We start from the raw sequence: 19,891 nt of genomic DNA, 5'->3' as shown, positions 1-19,891 counted from the left end.
TCCTCCGGTCAGCATCCTCCGGTCACCATGGCATCCTCCGCTCCCAATGGCATCCTTTGGTCACCATGGCATCCTCCGGTCACCATGGCATCCTCCGGTCAGCATCCTCCAGTCACCATGGCATCCTCCGGTCAGCATCCTCCGGTCACTATGGCATCCTCCTGTCACCATCGCATCCTCCGGTCAGCATCCTCCGGTCCCCATGGCATTCTCCGGTCAGCATCTTCCGGTCACCATGGCATCCTCCGGTCATCATGGCATCCTCCGGTCAGCATCCTCCGGTTACCATGGCATCCTCCGGTCAGCATCCTCCGGTCACCATGGCATCCTCCGGTCACCATGGCATCCTCTGGTCGCCATAGCATCCTCCAGTCAGCATCCTCCGGTCATCATGGCATCCTCCGGTCAGCATCCTCCGGTTACCATGGTATACTCCGGTCCCAATTGCATCCTCCGGTCACCATGACATCCTCTGGTCACCATGGCATCCTCCGGTTACCACGACATCCTCCAGTCTTTGGGCATCGTGTCAGACTCCAACCCCGTATAAAAACTATATACGGTGGAGAGATGATAAAATGCATTGCTATATAGAACTATTGAACGTGAACTAAGTATGAACATCGACTGAAAATCTTGTGTATTTCTTAAATTTTAATTAATTTAAATTGGTTGTCTGATAATTTACTCTTTATATTCCTCAATAATGAGACCGGAATGAAAAGCTCCACCTGTAGTCCATTGGTAAGGTAATCAGAAATGGGTTTTTCTATGCATTTCATCACATGTGTTAATTTAGGCCTATTTTTAGATTGGGTTACTACTACTACTATAAGGCTTTTTATCTTTGAGCCCCTGTCACCCAAAATGTCTGCACCACCTCCCCCCCATCTATATCTAAATATGAGGAAACAAAAGCTAACCACAGAGCTGCAGTAAGAGGAGGGCCAACGCTGACGGACAACATTCCTGCTCCAGTTTCCTTGGAATCAAACTCGAGGTGTGTACATGTTGTTACAAGTTCAGACTGTCCCTCCCTCATTACATAATGAACCTGAAAACTGTCCAATCAGAGCGCTGACTGGCAGCCCTACAGGTCCGACCGGGTCCTGTTCTCAGGTCACATGACCTTTCTGGATATCAAGGTGTGGTGATGTGACGGATGTCAGTCAGATGAAGACAGACAGCAGCAGCATCTGTCAGTGTCTGCTGATGAAGGGACGACGTCTCTTTGACCTCATCTGAACGGGACTTTAACAGGTAACATCACACACCTTTGATCATTTGGGAGATTTTGGGGCTACATGATCTACTTTAAGATGAGAGCAGTGGTTCATTCTTTCAGCACTATTGTAAGATCTGAAGTAACTCAGTAATTATTCTATGATGTGGGACGTTTTGGCCAAAATGAGCCTTTTTATGTTCAGTTGAGTCCGATTTAATCAGCACCAGGAAACAAGTTAGATTTTAATCTCCGCTGACTTCACTGCTGAGATAAGAGGGAGTGTCCCAACCAGAGCTGCTTTGATTGACAGGTGTGTGTCACAAACCTCATCCCATCAAAAGTGTAAATCTGTCTTGGTTTTGATTTGTGGACACACGTCCTCAACAACAAGATAAAAGACACTTATTAATATTAGGGTTATTTAATCCTGAACTATAGACTGAGTAAAACCACATCCAGAGGTTTCTGAAGGGACAAGTTGAAACCTGCAGTTGGTCTGCGTCAGTTACTGGAGCCGGGTAATCCTAATATGGGCAAAGAGGGCGGGGCTTGGGTGGAGCTGAGGTGTGATAGGCTGGGACAGTTTGTGGTGTTTTGGTTGGGCGGGACTGCCTCATAAATAACTTCAGTCAAGAATCTGGCAAAATGCCAGCTGGCAAACGGAGGGTTGTCCCAGTCCAGACCAGATGCTCCTGCCATTGAGCCCTCAGGCCTCTCAGATAAGGACTCGGTCTTTTCATTAGACAAGCTAAGATCTTACACTTACGTGGGTTGGCTCCACTCACGCCAACTTTCTTAAGCCAAGGCCTTAAGGCCTACGCTACATAGATCGGGTCTACACATACACACCATTTGCCGTGTAGTAGGGTTAGGGTTAGATCCCCGGTCTCCTGGGTGAAAGTCATAGACGGAATATTAATAGACAGCGCAAGTGTGACATTACCCATTGGTTTGTGGAGATCTGCAATGAGCAAGGAATCTCCCCCTGCTGGAGATCAGATAAAATGCAGCTTTAAGGAGTCCCCCCCCCCCCCCGCTTTTGCTCTTGTATACTACTTGCTATGGCCAATGGAGGCCAAACAGCGTTGATAAACATGCTAAAAAGTAATCATGCGTCCTGATACCACACCAGTAATGTCATATGAATTGGTGTGTCATACATGCACCATCTCATGAGATCAGTCTGACATGAAGGAGACTTTTATAATGTTCATGGCGGTTTGTCATTAAAGTTTTAATGGATAACTTTTTATATTAATGAACGTGTAACATTGAAACCGTTGCTAAATAAGTTGCTACGAAGCTAATTAAGACTCTCAGCTCCACAGAACTCTCTCTGGATTTCTCAGCAGGGGCAATTAATTTGTTGGAAAAAATATTAATTGCTATTTTGTAATGTATCTAGACTAAAATGATACAAGTTCATGTTTTTTTTTTTTTATATGTAATTATTTTCTAAGTTACATTCTGTATCTCCTGAGATACATTGCCCATTTAGGGTAACATTTTGCATTGAATTCTTTTTATAATGGTTCAAAGGCCAACTTTAAAACCGTTCATAAACAATGAATTAGCTACATTATTTCATGTAATCCATACCACATTAAAAAAGTTTTGAAAAAGCAGAACTTTTTCTCCAAGATGCAAGGCCCATGTAGGATTTACAGTAAATGTAACGTTTCATAACTTTTCAAACAGTTCATCTGCCGATTTTTATAAGACCTTTTTCCTGTTTTCTTTTAATTCTATGATCTTCCCTGTGGTGCCCCACACCAGATATATTCTATGGACAATATACGACCAGTTTGGACCTGTTATTAAGACATAAGACCAGTTTGGACCTGTTATTAAGACATAAGACCAGTTTGGTGAGACTGAACTCGGTATAAAGGTGATTCAGAGTTTTGGACAGATAATGTTACTTGTTGCTAAGTAACCATAGGCTGAAGACTGAGATCAGTCTGTTCACAGATTTTTAATATAATGTTTCTCTTTTTATTCCCACTATGTGTAGATATGGCTGCTGCAAACTATCTACAGTCTGAAGATCAGTTCCTGTGCTCCATCTGTCTGGATGTGTTCTCTGATCCTGTCTCCACACCATGTGGTCACAACTTCTGCAAGAACTGCATCACTGAACACTGGAATACTAATGACCAGTACCTGTGTCCCCTGTGTAAGGAGCGTTTTACCAGAAGACCTAATTTGAGGGTCAACACTTTGTTCTCTGAGATGGTCTCTCAGTTCAGACAGTCAGCTCAACAGAAAGCCAGCAGCAGCAGATCAGAGCAACAAGTGTCCAAACCAGGAGAAGTTCCCTGTGACGTCTGCACTGGAACCAAACTGAAGGCCCTGAAGTCCTGCCTGGTGTGTCTGGTCTCCTACTGTGAGACTCACCTGGAGCCTCATCTGACCATGCCAGGTCTGAAAAGACATCAGCTGATCGACCCTGTGGAGAACCTGGAAGGCAGGATGTGTACGGAGCACGATAAACCTCTGGAGCTGTTCTGTAAGACCGACCAGACATGTGTCTGCATGCTCTGCACTGTTTTAGACCACAAGACACATGATGTTGTTCCTCTGAAAGAAGAATATGAAGGAAAGAAGGTAGAGCTGGGGAAGACAGAGGCTGAAATTCAGCAGATGATCCAGAAGAGACGACTGAAGATTCAGGAGATCAAACAGTCAGTGGACCTCAGTGAGGAAGATGCAGACAGAGAGATAGCAGAAGGTGTTCAGGTCTTCACTTCTCTGAAGGAGTCTGTTGAGAGAGGCCTGAATGAGCTCATCAACACCATCAAAGAGAAGCAGAAAACAACAGAAAAACAGGCCGAAGCTTTCATCACAGAGCTGGAACAGGAAATCTCTGAGCTGATGAAGAGAAGCACTGAGGTGGAGCAGCTCTCACGCTCTGAAGACCACCTCCATCTTCTCCAGAGGGTCCAGTCCCTAAACATCCAACAACCTCCAGCCACCAAGGACTGGACAGAGGTCAGCATCCGTCCATCATCATATGAGGGGACTGTGGTGAAAGCTGTGGTTCAGCTGGAGGAGACACTCAGTAAAGAGATGAAGAAGCTGGTTGAAGTGGAGCTGAAGAGGGTCCAGCGGTATGCAGTGGATGTGACTCTTGATCCTGATACAGCACATCCTAATCTCATCCTGTCTGATGATGGGAAACAAGTTAATCATGGTGATGTGATGAAGAATCTCCCAGACAACCCAGAGAGATTTTCTAACCATCCTTGTGTTTTAGGAAAACAGAGTTTCTCTTCAGGCAGATTTTACTTTGAGGTTCAAGTTAAAGGAAAGACTAGATGGTCTTTAGGAGTGGCCAGAGAGTCGATCGACAGGAAGGGAGACATCACACCGAGTCCTCAGAATGGTTTATGGATTATAGGGTTGATAAATGGGAATATGTTCATAGCTCTTGGTGACCGTGTTATCATTCTCTCTCTGGAGTCTCCTCCTCAGAAGGTGGGGGTGTTTGTGCGTTATGATGAGGGTCTGGTCTCCTTTTATGACGTAGATGCTGCAGCTCTTATCTACTCCTTTACTGGCTGCTCCTTCACTGAGAAACTCTTCCCATACTTCTGTCTCGGTCCTAGTGATGATGATGATGAAGAAGAAGAAGAAGAAGAAGAAGACTCTGCCACTCTGATCATCTCTCCTGTCAGAGTAAACTAATCACTGATCTCATTTCAGGTATTGATTCATTTTCAATCAAGGGAACAAATGTACATATTCATATATTTTACATCTTATTTTCTACAGAATCTGTTTCCTGTGGTGAATGATTTACACTTTATTCCATTTATTATCATATGTTAAATGTGCAGCAATTCTTCACATAGTGAATCAAACTTCATCTTGACATATTGCTGAATTTTTGATTGTGTGATGAAGCTTCATTTAAGAGTGAGGCCTATTCCATCCCATAATGTCTCCAGAACACAGTATGTGTCCTTGTTATACCGGGTAGAAAAAGTTAATGGATGCTTCTATCTTGTGTGAAAAGTCTTTTGGATAATTACTGGTCACTTTGGCCATTTTTTATTGGTTTCATGAATTCTGTAAGATGGTTTATGAGTCAAAGAAATGTGTAAATATGTGATTGTAGAATAAAAAGTGTAAAATAAAGCAGGTGTTGAACACAAGGCCTGAGGAAGCAGTGACTTCATCACTAGAGGAAATGTTCAGGAAGCAGAGCTTTGTCAGCACTGCTGGTCTTTAATAAAAACTGGTCTACACAACAGGATGGGGACATGGTCTAATCAAATCTAGTTCAGATATCTAGAAAGTTCTTTCTCTCTATGAAGAATTAAATACAGATATCTGCAATAAATATCCAGTCTAGCTACTAAATATTAAAACAGCCACTTGTACTATTTAAGGATTTAAATGTAGTTTTGACTAATTAAAGTTGGAGATATCTTGAAAAACAATTTCTACCAGTAAGAATGTTATTGTGCATATCTTTAATTACCATCCTGACTAGTTAGAATATCCCTTTGACCAGGAGAAATGCTATTATTAATATCTGAATGTAATTCCAGATAGGAGTGTGGTGTGATTAAATGTTAAACGGCCTGCCGTAGCACCTGAGACCTTCTTCCTGTTTTCATCTCTAGATGTTCTGCAGAGCTTCTTCTAGCGGGGAACGTCTGACAATAACAACAACTTTAGTTTTCTATGGTGGAAGTTGACATTATTGTTTAAATATGTTGTATAATCTCTCTGAAAGAGTCCAACAACAATAATTGATGAGTGCGGGGTCTTAATTTAAACTCTGAACATCTGAGAGCTGACAGCCGTCCTCATGTCCCAGCTGGTCTCCATGACTCCCTGCTCCACTGCAGCAGCAGAACAGGCCTCCATGTAGACCACTAACTGGTGCTGGGACCCAGAACCACCACTAGATGGATCCCAACACTAAGGAGTGATGAGACAGAGTTCCTGTCCTGCTGCCACGCCCACCACCAAACTAACTGAATCACAGCAACAGCCTTTTCACTTTAGTGGAAAGATTCTGGAGATTTTTCTAAAAGATTTTTTGAAGAGTTACTTATTTCAATAGCACCGAAAGAAGGATCATGATTTTTTGACATTCGCTAAATAAACCAACTCTTAGTAAGACAAAGTCCCATTTCCTTGGTGCTTCATAGAGAAACCTGTTGGGGGGCTATATAGAGAAAAAGCAACAAGCAAATAGCAAATAAATGGCCAAAACTGCATAACGCCCCTTTAAATTTCTACTATTACTAGGTCTTTCTCGTTGAGCCCCTGCCACTCAAAATGTTTCACGAAAACTTAACAAAACCCTTTATACTAATAAAAGAGAATGCATGTGCACATGTTGAGACAATCTGACAAGGATAGGCTATGAGAGCATATATTCTTCATGATGTAGGGAAATATGAAAGAGAGAAATGAAAGTCCATTCTTTATAAAGCCCTACTTCCTGTTCCTCCCTTAAGGGATTGGTAACCCTAAGAATCCTGAAAGTGATACCCAATCAAAAAGCCTTAACAGGTAAGGTAGGATCATCACTCAACAAGTAGCTCTGACATCTAGATATGTAGAATATGAATGCAGTTTGATTATGACATGTATTTATTATAACTCTCCCTCTATCTGTGTGCATTCATGTCCCATTAATGCATGTTACTAACTTAACTTCTTCCCCGGAGTTCTTGTGCTTTCTTGCAGATTTCCTTGGATCGGGGCACCTGGATCGTGTTCCCAGCTGCTGCCCTGGTCCTGCTAAATGCATTAAATACTTTGTTAAAAAAATACCACTGTAGAAGAGCTTAAATGTGTCTGGCACCTGTTAGATCACAAGAAACATTTCCACATCTCCAACACAGAACACAGGTGGGTAACAAACAGCAATGATTAGCCCCTCCCCTCAGGCAGGTAGGGGGGAAGAAGCAGGAAATAAAATCCCTTTTCTAATTGGCTGACATCTACTATCTGTTGGACAGGCTTTGACGTAGTGTTAGACTTGAGACCTGGACTCTGGACTTCTGAAGGTGTGTCTGCGTCCTCGGATCAGATGCACACAAACACCCAGACGGACGAGGAAGAAAAGTAAAGAGCAGCTTGGTCTCTGAAGGTGTTTCCTGGACACACGGAGGTGGACAGAGTCTGGAAGTGGACCTGAAGAGTTCAGCAGGTGAGAATCCTACCAGAGGAATGTGGAAATGTCTGATAATCAGGATCACTTTGATCACATGGTGATGTGTCGCTGTTTAACTGGACAGTAGAAAGGGTTCTTCATGCTGATTGGCTCATTCAAAACATTGATTTGATGCTTGCAGATATTCTTCAGAACTTCTCTCTGAGGTAAATGACGTGGATCTGGTGCTGAGTCCTCGGCCCTAAATAGCCGATAGTAAGAGGCTTCTGAACCCTTTCTAGATGGACCAGAGCCAGCCAAGGGTGGGAGGGAACTTAGTGGCTGCTGGGGGCCCCTCAGCTGTCAGGGGCCCTTCAGGAAGAGAAAATGTGAAATAATAATTAGGGCTGAAGCACCGAGACGCTATGTCATTGAATGAGGAACAACGGGTTAGTTAATGAGTAGTTACTGATTAACTGTGATCCAGCACTAATGATGAGGGACTGTATTATGCTTCATACTGAGTGGTTAATCATTAATGAATGATTATACAACAGTAGATCCATCCAGACAATGTGATTGGTCAATGTAAGTTATTGAGGAACCACACTGGAACGCGCAGCATCTCTCCAACTAGTCTATAAAGAGATTCATGGGATTGAAAGACTTATTTGCTACAACGCTCTGAAGTTAAGTTTCATTGGAAATGTTTGGGATCAGCTGTGCCGGTGACGGCGCCATCTCACAGACGTACAGGGGATAAAGGATTTCTCTCAGCAGATATTGTAGTTATAACCGGATAGAGCGAGCAAAGCAGTTTGGTGATTATATATTACGGTAAGTATGTGACGGGATGCGGGGGGAAGGACCCAAATGCAGCACGGAGGCAGAATAATCCGTTAAACAGAGAGTCTTTATTTAAACAGTCCAACAAAAGGTAGCAACAGCCGGAGTTCCAAGAACACAGGAGACAGGCACGGGGAATAAAGTTCACACAGAGATCCAGACAGAAGGCAGGGGTCGAAACAAGGAGGATGAGACTCCGACGTGGAACAGACTTACGGGGAAAACACGGAGGCTGTGCCTGGGCATGGACATCAACAGGGAAACATGAGGAGACTGTCAGGAACACACCGACTAGGAGGGCTGACAAGACAGAATGATCAGACGGAGCACAAGGGGAGCACAGACCTAAAATACACCAGATAATTAGACAACAAGAGGCAGGTGACGAGAGGGCGGGGAAACAGGTGGAAAACATCAGGTAATCACAGGAGTGGGAAAACACGGGGAGCAAGCCTGGAGGAGAGACAGGACAGAAAACAGATTTCAAAATAAAACAAAATGCGAAACATACAGACACTTACCGGGGGGATGAGACAGGACCAAGCACACAGGACCGGGGAAAACACAGACAGTCACGGGGAGGCAGAAACGGGAAAACAAACCCAACAAAAACCCCAAACCACAACAAATTATTCAGTTTGGGAAATCCCAACGATCTCTACAAAGCTAACGTTAGCTTACTTTGACTGGCTGACTAAACAGGGAGGGACTAGAAATCCTCTCTCTTGATTATTTATTTTGAGACCAAATTGCCCCACAATATGAATACAGTTAAATTATAATACTGTAATATAAATGTACTTTTACGTTGCTGGTACCAGTTGTTGTATGGGTTAGCAGTGCGTGCTCACATGTCTCTCAGCAGAGTCAGCAGCTGTCTCGTGTTCCCAGTAACAACGAGTGGAGCTCACAAAGCAAAGGTCCTTTCCAGCTGTAATCTCCACTTCTTTTACAGTCGTCTTGTTAAAATGTTTTCTGCCATAAAAGCAACCCTCGGCCCGGCTGCTCCTCCATGTAATGCTGCGGCTTGCTGGTCTCGTGTGCAGGTCATGAGTCAGATTTAATCAGCACCAGGAAACAAGTTAGATTTAAATTTCCACTGACTTCCCTGCTGAGATTGGAGGGAGTGTAAATGTAAATGTGCTGTATTTATAAAGCGCGTTTCTAGTCTTAACGACTACGCAACGCGCTTTACCGCCGGTTACTGCGTTGCGCAACTCTGACCCTCCTGCCGGCTGCTGCGTGGCGCAGCATTTTGTATTGGTCGGTCTTTCCATGACGCGTGCGGCCGAGAACGCACGTCATTGGTTCAAATACACATGAGGCGGGTCTTGTTGGCTATTTGAAGCCATGTGACCACCAAAATGTACCGTAGTTTGCTGAAAATCATCACGTCAATCAACCAGACATACGTGTGCGTTTGTTTATGAAGTTTTGAGAGACGAGTGAGAAAACGGCTCCGACAGAGGAAGTAGTCGATTATGATGAAGACATCCTCCCTCCCAAACTCCTCACTATCTTCCACCTCAACATCACGGCCCTCGCTGTCTAACTCCTCCTCTGTCGGAGCCATTTCATCGCTCGTCTCTCAAACATTCATAAACAAACGCACATGTATGTCTGGTTGATTGACGTGATTTTCAGCAAACTACGGTACATTTTGGTGGTCACATGGCCAACAAGACCCGCCTCATGTGTATTTGAACCAATGACAGTGCGTTCTCTGCTGCACGCGTCATGGAAAGACCGACAAATACAAAATGCTGCGCCACGCAGCAGCCGGCAGGAGGTTCAGAGTTGCGCAACGCAGTAACCGGCGGTAGATGTGTCGTCGCGAAGCATCCGGCGCAAACGGGTTAACCAACCTCCACTTGGTTTTAGGTGTGTTGCCAGCAGGGTGCGCTGCAGCAGCAGAGATAGTTAAAGTATGACTCCTGGAAATGAGGGCATAGTCTTTTTAAATGAGTCAGCAAGCTAACAGCAAAGCCTCAATTTACTTTTAATGTTCTCAAATTTAATTTATAAATTAATTTTAATTTGTTTATTAATCCCCAGTGGGGAAATTCCAATTTACACTCTACGTACACACTTTGTTAGTAATCACACACAGGCCTGAACTACACACATGCTCAGGTGGCATCTCTCCAGCCACCAATCCACACTCCGTACTTTCTAAACTTTTTGGTCCATACGGGGACATGAACCAGTGACCCTCCGGTTCCCAACCCAACTCCCTACGGACTGAGCTACTGCCCCCCCAAACTAAGAGATGTTCTCCTCTCATGCTAAAACGGTCAGAAATCTAATCCAGATGCAATGAATGAATGCAGAGGAGGAAATAGTGCCCTTCTCCCCAGAATCATCTTGAGGAGATTTATTTATTTATTTTTACTTCAGAACGTAAATGCTGAGAAATTATCTAATTTATGGATCCATATCGAAAAATGAATAAATAGATACCTGTAGGGGGCAAACTTATGGGAGAGTCCTCCACTCATTCCAATCAGATGTGTTAAGCTTAAAGAATTGTTATACGACATAAGACCAGTTTGGACCTGTCATTAAGACTTAAGCCCAGTTTGGACCTGTCATTAAGACATAAGACCAGTTTGGACCGGTCATTAAGACTTAAGCCCAGTATGGTGAGAGTGAACTCGGTATCAAGGTGATTAAGAGTTTTGGACAGATAATGTTACGTGTTGCTAAGTAACCGTAATTATTCTATGATGTGGGACGTTTTGGCCAAAATGAGCCTTTTTATGTTCAGTTGAGTCCGATTTAATCAGCACCAGGAAACAAGTTAGATTTGAATCTCCGCTGACTTCACTGCTGAGATATGAGGGAGTGTCACAGCGAGAGCTGCTTTGATTGACAGGTGTGTGTCACAACCTTCATCCATCAAAAGTGTAAATCTGTCTTGGTTTTCAGATGCTCCTGCCATTGAGCCCTCAGGCCTCTTAGATAATAACTCTGTCTTTTCATTAGACGAGCTTATGGCGTTTTTCCACTGCGTGGTGTCTACTCAACTCACCTCGACTCTACTTGCCTTTTTTGGTTTTCCATTACAAAAAAAAGTCCCTGTGTTATATAAAGAATAAAAACGTACCTCCAAATTCTGACTGACATCTTCTTAGCTAAGTTCATCCCAACTCATTTGAACTAGTTTTAAAATTACTTTTTGCATTCATGGTCAATAAAGTGCGAAAATGATAAGTAATTTCTGCGTAAAATGAGGAGAAAGTATTAGTTGTTTTTGTTTATAATAGACTGGTATATGTCAGATATTAGCCAGGATATCACCAGGGGAAAACAAACTGATGCTTTTCTTCTACAAACAAACAGAGCAAACCTATTTTGTGAAGAATTGTCTTGAAAACGGGTGAAATTGGACTCAAGGAAAACATCAGGGTTAATGAAAACACAGTAGGCCTACCCCAGGGCCCTGCTGCACGAAAGTAGAATAAAGATATCCAGGAGAAGGGAAAAAAGCAGGTGAGATAACCAGGATGAACAGGTGGAGCTATGTCCAGCCAGGTGGAGATAACCAGGATGAACAGGTGGAGCTATGTCCAGCCAGGTGGAGATAACCAGGATGAACAGGTGAAGCTATGTCCAGCCAGGTGTAGATAACCAGGATGAACAGGTGGAGCTATGTCCAGCCAGGTGTAGATAACCAGGATGAACAGGTGGAGCTATGTCCAGCCAGGTGGAGATAACCAGGATGAACAGGTGAAGCTATGTCCAGCCAGGTGGAGATAACCAGGATGAACAGGTGAAGCTATGTCCAGCCAGGTGTAGATAACCAGGATGAACAGGTGAAGCTATGTCCAGCCAGGTGTAGATAACCAGGATGAACAGGTGGAGCTATGTCCAGCCAGGTGGAGATAACCAGGATGAACAGGTGGAGCTATGTCCAGCCAGGTGGAGATAACCAGGATGAACAGGTGGAGCTATGTCCAGCCAGGTGGAGATAACCAGGATGAACAGGTGGAGCTATGTCCAGCCAGGTGGAGATAACCAGGATGAACAGGTGGAGCTATGTCCAGCCAGGTGTAGATAACCAGGATCTACAGGTGGAGCTATGTCCAGCCAGGTGTAGATAACCAGGATGAACAGGTGGAGCTATGTCCAGCCAGGTGGAGATAACCAGGATGAACAGGTGGAGCTATGTCCAGCCAGGTGTAGATAACCAGGATGAACAGGTGGAGCTATGTCCAGCCAGGTGTAGATAACCAGGATGAACAGGTGGAGCTATGTCCAGCCAGGTGTAGATAACCAGGATGAACAGGTGAAGCTATGTCCAGCCAGGTGGAGATAACCAGGATGAACAGGTGGAGCTATGTCCAGCCAGGTGGAGATAACCAGGATGAACAGGTGGAGCTATGTCCAGCCAGGTGTAGATAACCAGGATGAACAGGTGGAGCTATGTCCAGCCAGGTGTAGATAACCAGGATGAACAGGTGGAGCTATGTCCAGCCAGGTGTAGATAACCAGGATGAACAGGTGGAGCTATGTCCAGCCAGGTGTAGATAACCAGGATGAACAGGTGGAGCTATGTCCAGCCAGGTGTAGATAACCAGGATGAACAGGTGGAGCTATGTCCAGCCAGGTGTAGATAACCAGGATAAACAGGTGGAGCTATGTCCAGCCAGGTGGAGATAACCAGGATGAACAGGTGGAGCTACGTCCAGCCAGGTGTATGCGCCATATTTTTCCCCCAATGAGCAGCAGCTTCTAATAGAAAGTAACGAGGAGGTGAAGCATTTCATTTCATTTCATATATTTATTATACAGGAAAGTTGGAAAAAGTAACATTACATTACAATATAAAAACGGGCCTGACTCAGTCAAAAACTGGTTTTCAGCAGGTTCCTGTTCTGCAGAAACATAAAAACATGGTACAGCACGTCAGGACAAACATTAATACAAAACATCGATATAGAAAAATAGATTTTGACAAATGAAATCCACAATACAGTTACATAAGGACAAAGACATTTATACAAAACATCAGTTGGGCTGAACAAATACGGTCAGTGCAGACAAGACCTGGACAATACATAAACAAATGTATTAATGTGTGCAAGTGTAACTGTTAAGAAGGAGCTGTTTGGCCTTTTTAAAATACGTGATAGATGATAGTGTTCTGATGTGATACGGAACATCATTCCAAATCTTGGTATATGTATAAAAAAAAGATTTCTGACCAAAGTTGTTTTTGTATGGGGGAACTGGGATAAGTGCCTGTGAGACCGACCTAGTGAGGGGTCCTGGTCTCACGTGGGTCGGGACTGTGAGACCGACCTAGTGAGGGGTCCTGGTCTCACGTGTATCGGTATAGTATGGTAAGGCGGTATTTTGAATCTGAAAATAAAATGCAATTGCGTGGCTGTTTCTAAAGTTTTCATAAGTCAGAGCCTTAGAGCGTTCCAGAGCAATACGATGGTGAGACCACTCTGGAAGGTCACTGTGGATCTTGAGAGCTCGATGGTGTAGTCGAGCTATTGGTTCAATGATTTCCTTCGTGGTAAGAGACCAAATGGGAAGACAGTAGGACATGGTTGAAAACACAATTGCATGTAAGTAGGTTTCAGAAACAGAAGAAGAAAGATATGATCTGATCTTATTATAAACATAAAGTTTTTGATTTAACTTTTTAGTTAAATTAGACACATGTTCCCGGTGTGTAAGGTGAGAATCAAGTAGTACACCAAGATATTTATAAGTCTTTGTGACGACAAGTTCTTGGTTAGCAAACGTTATAGGATCTGTAAAAAAAAGACATTTTCTGGATGAATAAAAATACGTACATTCAGTTTTCTGAACATTGATGGTTAAATGATTATTTTTCAACCAGTCGTGTATAAGATGAAGGTCAGATGATAATTTAGAATTTATGACATCAGAGACAAGCAGAAAGGGAAACAGACGATAGCGACCGACTGAATGTGTAAGGATGTAAAAATATCTCCTTAGCCGACTAGTCACAACACATTCATACCAAGATGTAGGCTACACTGTGTTTAAATTAATACATTTAATGTGTTGGTTGTATTGCTGTCTCTGTTTTATGAGATAAATGTGCTGGTTTTACTGTAAAGTGTCTTTGACTAGCCTACCATGTAAACACAATATATAAAATGTATTATTATTTAGCCTACCATGTAAACACAATATATATAAAATGTATTATTATTTAGCCTACTTATTAATGTTCCTGGGGGGATGGACCCTAAGGACTCTAGGCTTCATTTCAAACCTTATTCACAACACCAGAACATGTTTAACAACCCTCCGCACAAATCTCTATAAGATATATCTAATTCTTTGTTCAATTAATATTCATACAGAACAATCAGAAAGGGACAACAACTAGAAGTGACTACAATACACGCTGTGAGCTAATACAGTACACGCCAAAGGTTTGGACCCACCTTCTACTTCAATGTGTTTCCTTTATTTTCATGACTATTTACATTGTAGATTCTCACTGAAGGCATCAAAACTACGAATGAACACATGTGGAAATATGTACTTAACAAAAAAGTGAAATAACTAAAAACATATCTTATATTCTAGTTTCTTCAAAGTAGCCCCCCTTTGCTCTGATTACTGCTTTGCACACTCTTGGTCACTGGTCTAATGTCCATTCCTTGTGTTTCTTGGTCCAAACAAATCTCTTCTGCTTGTTTCCTCTCCTTAGCCGTGGTTTCCTAGCCTTGTTTCCTCTCCTTAGCCGTGGTTTCCTAGCTGCTATTGGACCATGAAGGCCTGATCCAGTCTCCTCTAACCAGTTGTTCTAGAGATGTGTCTGCTGCTAGAACTCTGTGTGGTATCATCTGCTCTCTAATCTGAGCTGATGTAACTTGTGATTTCTGAGGCTGGGGACTCAGAGGAACTTCTCCTCAGCAGCAGAGGGGACTCTGGGTCTTCCTTTCCTGGGGTCGGGGGGCGGTCCTCATGTGAGCCAGTTTTGTTGTAGTGCTTGATGGTTTGGCGGGGGGGGGGGGGGGGGGAACCATTTCAGGTCACCACTACCTCATGAAGCTCATTGAGAGAACACAAGGGTTTGCAGCGCTATCAAAAAAGCAAAGGGGGTGGGGGGGGGGTGGGGGGGGACTTAGAAGAAACTAGAATATAAGACATGTTTTCTGTTTTTGCACACTTTTTTGTCAAGTACATAATTCCACATGTGTTCATTCATAGTTCTGATGCCTTCAGTGATAATAACAGTAGTGTGGTGTTCCCGGTGAGATGAATGATAACTCCACTACATAAGTATATAGACCTCGTTATTGGTCCAGGGATGGGAGACTTACTGAGAAGGTTATGAAACCAAAGTAAGTTATAATAAAAAACATTAGGCCTACATATTTTCTTTATTAGAGAAGGACAAGCAAAAAGAAAATGAAGTCATGAAGTTATTGGTCTCTGACCAGTCTGCCTTTAATATCATATCTGGGATTACCGCTGCATTGTCCCACTTAATCTCCGGAGTGTCCTGTATAAACCTGAAGCTGAGACCACGGACGTCACACTGCTCATCTCTACTATTACAGAGAGAGCGGACACTGGCGGGATAAACAGGTCTGCAGGTCAGCTGGCGACCTGGCTGTCTCCATGGTTACTTGGCAGGGTTTAATTAAACCTGGTTTTGTGCAACCGAGTCAAAGCTAAATTCATCCAGGATAACGTGAATATCCCGGATTAATCCCTTATCCTGGTTTCGTGCAACAGGCCGAGTTTGACAAAACTTTGTGATTTCAGCAGGAAGCCACGATGACGGCAGTAGATCTTTTCAACACTTTGGAGGATTTAGGAGGAGTTGACTTTATGAAATTCAAATGGTACCTGCAGCAAGAAGTCCTGGAAGGCTACCAAAGCATCAAAGTGTCCAAGCTGGAGAACGCAGAAAGGCAGGACATAGTGGATGTGATGGTGAACACCTATCAGCTAGATGGAGCTCTGACGGTGACCAAGAAGGTTTTAGAGATGATGAACAGGAAGGATCTGGTCCAGAGTCTGCCAGACACCAGCTCAAGACCACGAGGTCAGTCACCCTTTTTAATTTGTATTTTCAGGATGAAAGAGTGGGCGGACATGAGAAACAATACTTATTGAACAGATTGTTATCTGTGACCTGCTGACACAACTTGTGTACATGTTCTCCAGCTGTAAATGACGCCATGAACGATAAATCATTGAAGATAAAAATGTCAAACTATTTTGTAATTAATTTATTATTACATGTATTATGCTTGTACAGATATGTTTGTATGCGTATAAACGTCTATAAAATAAAATGTGTACAAACCAGGCTTTCAAATGGGTCAGACCAAACCGGCACTTTGGAACCACCTCCACCAGTGCCAGATTGTACCCTCGTACCCTGGATCTTGTCCTTTCGGTCATGACCCATCCTCCATGACCATAAGTGAGGGTAGGAACAGAAACTGACCGGTAGATCCAGAGCTTTGCTTTCTGGCCCATCTCTCTTTTTGTCACAACAGTGCGATAAATTGAATGCAACCAGGTGGTGATCAGTTGACAGCTCCGCCCTACTCTTCACCTGAATGTCCTAAACATACAGCCTCAGATCAGATGAACCGATTATAAAATTGATCACTCTTGTTTGGTGCATATGCACAAACAACAGTCAGAGTCCCCCACCTGCAGGCGTAAGGAGTCGACCCTCTCGTCCACCGGGGTAAACTCCAAAGTAATAGCGCACAGACGGGGGCCCCTGGCTTCCTCCAGGCCGGGTCACTGCATCTCTCCCTCGATAACTCATATGGTTTTTGAACCATTCTTTGTCTGGCCCCTCACTTGAGACCACTTTGCCATGGAAGACCCTACCAGGAGCACAAAGCTCCAGACAGTACAGACCTCAGGTGCATAGGGACTCAAAACCTCTCCATTTAGCGGCTTTCGTCCCGTTCTGATGCCATTATTCCATCATATATATTCACATGGCTCCATAACGCCTATAAATGTACACATTTCTTTTTAAACTAATAAGAATTGTCTTTTAAATTACATGCATTTTTTTCTCTCACACTGTGTGTAGTTCTGGCTGCTGCCAGCAATGTGCCTGAAGAACATTTAGCTCAACTGACCACGTCAGGTCTGAAAAGACATCAGCTGATCAACCCTGTGGAGAACCTGGAAGGCAGGATGTGTAGGAAGCACGATAAACCTCTGGAGCTGTTCTGTAAGACCGACCAGACATGTGTCTGCATGCTCTGCACTGTTTTAGACCACAAGACACATGATGTTGTTCCTCTGAAAGAAGAACATGAAGGAAAGAAGGCAGAGCTGTGGAAGACCGGGGCTGAAATTCAGCAGATGATCCAGAAGAGACGACTGAAGATTCAGGAGATCAAACAGTCAGTAGACCTCAGTGAGGAAGCTGCAGACAGAGAGATAGCAGAAGGTGTTCAGGTCTTCACTTCTCTGAAGGAGTCTGCTGAGAGAGGCCTGAATGAGCTCATCAACACCATCAAAGAGAAGCAGAAAACAACAGAAAAACAGGCCGAAGCTTTCATCACAGAGCTGGAACAGGAAATCTCTGAGCTGATGAAGAGAAGCACTGAGGTGGAGCAGATGTTACGCTCTGAAGACCACCTCCATCTTCTCCAGAGGGTCCAGTCCCTAAACATCCAACAACCTCCACCCACCAAGAACTGGACAGAGGTCAGCGTCCGTCCATCATCATATGAGGGGACTGTGGTGAAAGCTGTGGTTCAGCTGGAGGAGACACTCAGTAAAGAGATGAAGAAGCTGCGTGAAGCCGAGCTGAAGAGGGTCCAGCAGTATGCAGTGGATGTGACTCTTGATCCTGATACAGCACATCCTGAACTCATCCTGTCTGATGATGGGAAACAAGTGAAACATGGTGATGTGAGGAAGAATCTCCCAGACAACCCAGAAAGATTTTCTAAGTCTGTTAATGTTTTAGGAAAACAGAGTTTCTCTTCAGGCAGATTTTACTTTGAGGTTCAAGTTAAAGGAAAGACTGCATGGGATCTAGGAGTGGCCAGAGAGTCGATCGACAGGAAGGGAGACATCGCACTGAGTCCTCAGAATGGTTACTGGACGATATGGTTGAGAAATGGAAATGAGTACGAAGCTCTTGCTGGCCCTCCAGTCCGTCTCTCTCTGAAGTCTCCTCCTCAGAAGGTGGGGGTGTTTGTGGACTATGAGGAGGGTCTGGTCTCCTTTTATGACGTAGATGCTGCAGCTCTTATCTACTCCTTTACTGGCTGCTCCTTCACTGAGAAACTCTTCCCATTTTTTAGTCCCGATGTTAATGCTGGTGGTAAAAACTCTGCCCCTCTGATCATCTCTCCTGTCAGAGTAAACTAATCACTGATCTCATTTCAGGTATTGATTCATTTTCAATCAAGGGAACAAATGTACATATTCATATATTTTACATCTGATTTTCTACAGAATCTGTTTCCTGTGGTGACTGATTTACACTTTATTCCATTTATTATCACATGTTAAATGTTAACCTTAAATCTTTATTGTTGAGAATAAAGTTGAACTTTCAGTATTAGTGCCAGACATAAAACAATAAATCAGAGATAGAAGTTGTTGTTTTTTGCATTTTGAGAATAAAGTCGAAATGTTAAAATATTTTGAATGAAAGTCTAAATCCAATTTCGAGAATAGGGTCTAAATATCAGGAATAATGTTGAAATATGGAGAATAAAGTCAACAACTCTCATTTTGACTTCATTTTCTAAAAGCTGAAACCAATCTGAAGATCTTCCTCCTCTGATCTTCTCTCATGTCTGGTACTATGTGGAACGTTGCCATAGTGACTGGTATGAAAATTCAGATATCTACAATAAGAATTATGACTAGAAACAAAGCTATTGCAGATATCCACAAATGGAGAAACAAAAACATGTTTTTTTTATTTTAAATAAAACATCTCCACCAGACTTCCATGTAAATAAAATAATCAAACCATTTCTGTTGTAATTAAAGTCTGAAGTTTAATGCTTAAAATTGATCTATATTTTTTAATTCCTCCTTATTCTTTTACATTAATGTAGTTATTAAAATGCTGTACATTATTTAAATTGGAGTTAAGTCCAGTAGAAGCCGGAGCTGCCATGCGTCAGCTTCCCATTGGGCGGGAACCAGAACGTCCGCTGCTGCTGATTGGTCAGAATCTCAGAGGAGACTCTCAGAAAGAATGAAGCTCCGCTACATCTCTAACGTCTCGGCTTTCTGCTTTAATGTTTCTAATAATTTAGAGGAAGGTCAACAATGTGCTGACACACACACACACACACACACACACACACACACTAATACTTTCTATCTTTTTTGCTTTGTTGGGGGGGGGGGTGATCGTAGCTGAACAGTAATGAGTGGAGAGGTTTTTGTTGGTATGCTCCTATAACATTGACATTTATAAAATAAACTTTCTTCATTTCATAACCAGATGCTGCTGCCTGGTCTTTGATTTAAAAACATCAGATCTCCTTCAAAATGCTCCTCAGATTCTACGGACTAACCTTCACCTGCAGAAGAAGAAGAAGACAACAGGAGCTGGACGTGTTGTGGAGAACTAAATGAGACACTGGGACATTTATTTTGGTCTCGCCAATAAACCGAGAAACTATGGAGCAGATGATCATATTTATTGCTGTTCATATTTACATTACTTTGGGAAAATGTCTTGT

The 19,891-nt window shown here is 43.1% G+C and overlaps 1 protein-coding gene across 3 annotated transcripts; it reads left to right on the top strand.

The window, feature by feature from the left end:
• Positions 1–1,072: 1,072 nt before the first annotated feature.
• LOC116684610 (E3 ubiquitin-protein ligase TRIM21) lies at positions 1,073–19,122 on the top strand. 3 transcript variants are annotated; one of them, XM_032510129.1, is made up of 3 exons: positions 1,073–1,260; positions 15,957–16,239; positions 17,257–19,122. In XM_032510129.1, the coding sequence occupies exons 2-3, from the start codon at positions 15,969–15,971 to the stop codon at positions 18,552–18,554; spliced, it is 1,569 nt and encodes a 522-aa protein (XP_032366020.1). In that variant the 5' UTR covers positions 1,073–1,260; positions 15,957–15,968; the 3' UTR covers positions 18,555–19,122. The 3 variants fall into 3 exon arrangements, with proteins under 3 accessions (XP_032366020.1, XP_032366019.1, XP_032366021.1); XM_032510130.1 differs by having other exon boundaries at positions 1,167–1,260; positions 15,960–16,239; XM_032510128.1 differs by lacking the exons at positions 15,957–16,239; positions 17,257–19,122 and adding an exon at positions 3,240–4,912 and having other exon boundaries at positions 1,147–1,260.
• Positions 19,123–19,891: the final 769 nt, after the last annotated feature.

The sequence above is a fragment of the Etheostoma spectabile genome, unplaced genomic scaffold (genome assembly GCF_008692095.1).
Source record: "Etheostoma spectabile isolate EspeVRDwgs_2016 unplaced genomic scaffold, UIUC_Espe_1.0 scaffold00019355, whole genome shotgun sequence".
Classification (NCBI taxonomy): Eukaryota; Metazoa; Chordata; class Actinopteri; order Perciformes; family Percidae; genus Etheostoma; species Etheostoma spectabile.
The sequence above is the reverse complement of the archived record's forward strand: the minus strand, read 5'-3'. Positions and strand labels throughout refer to the sequence as shown.

Coding starts and splice junctions, on each gene's coding strand:
- LOC116684610 (XM_032510128.1), top strand. CDS start 3,242: ATGGCTGCTGCAAACTATCTACAGTCTGAAGATCAGTTCCTGTGCTCC.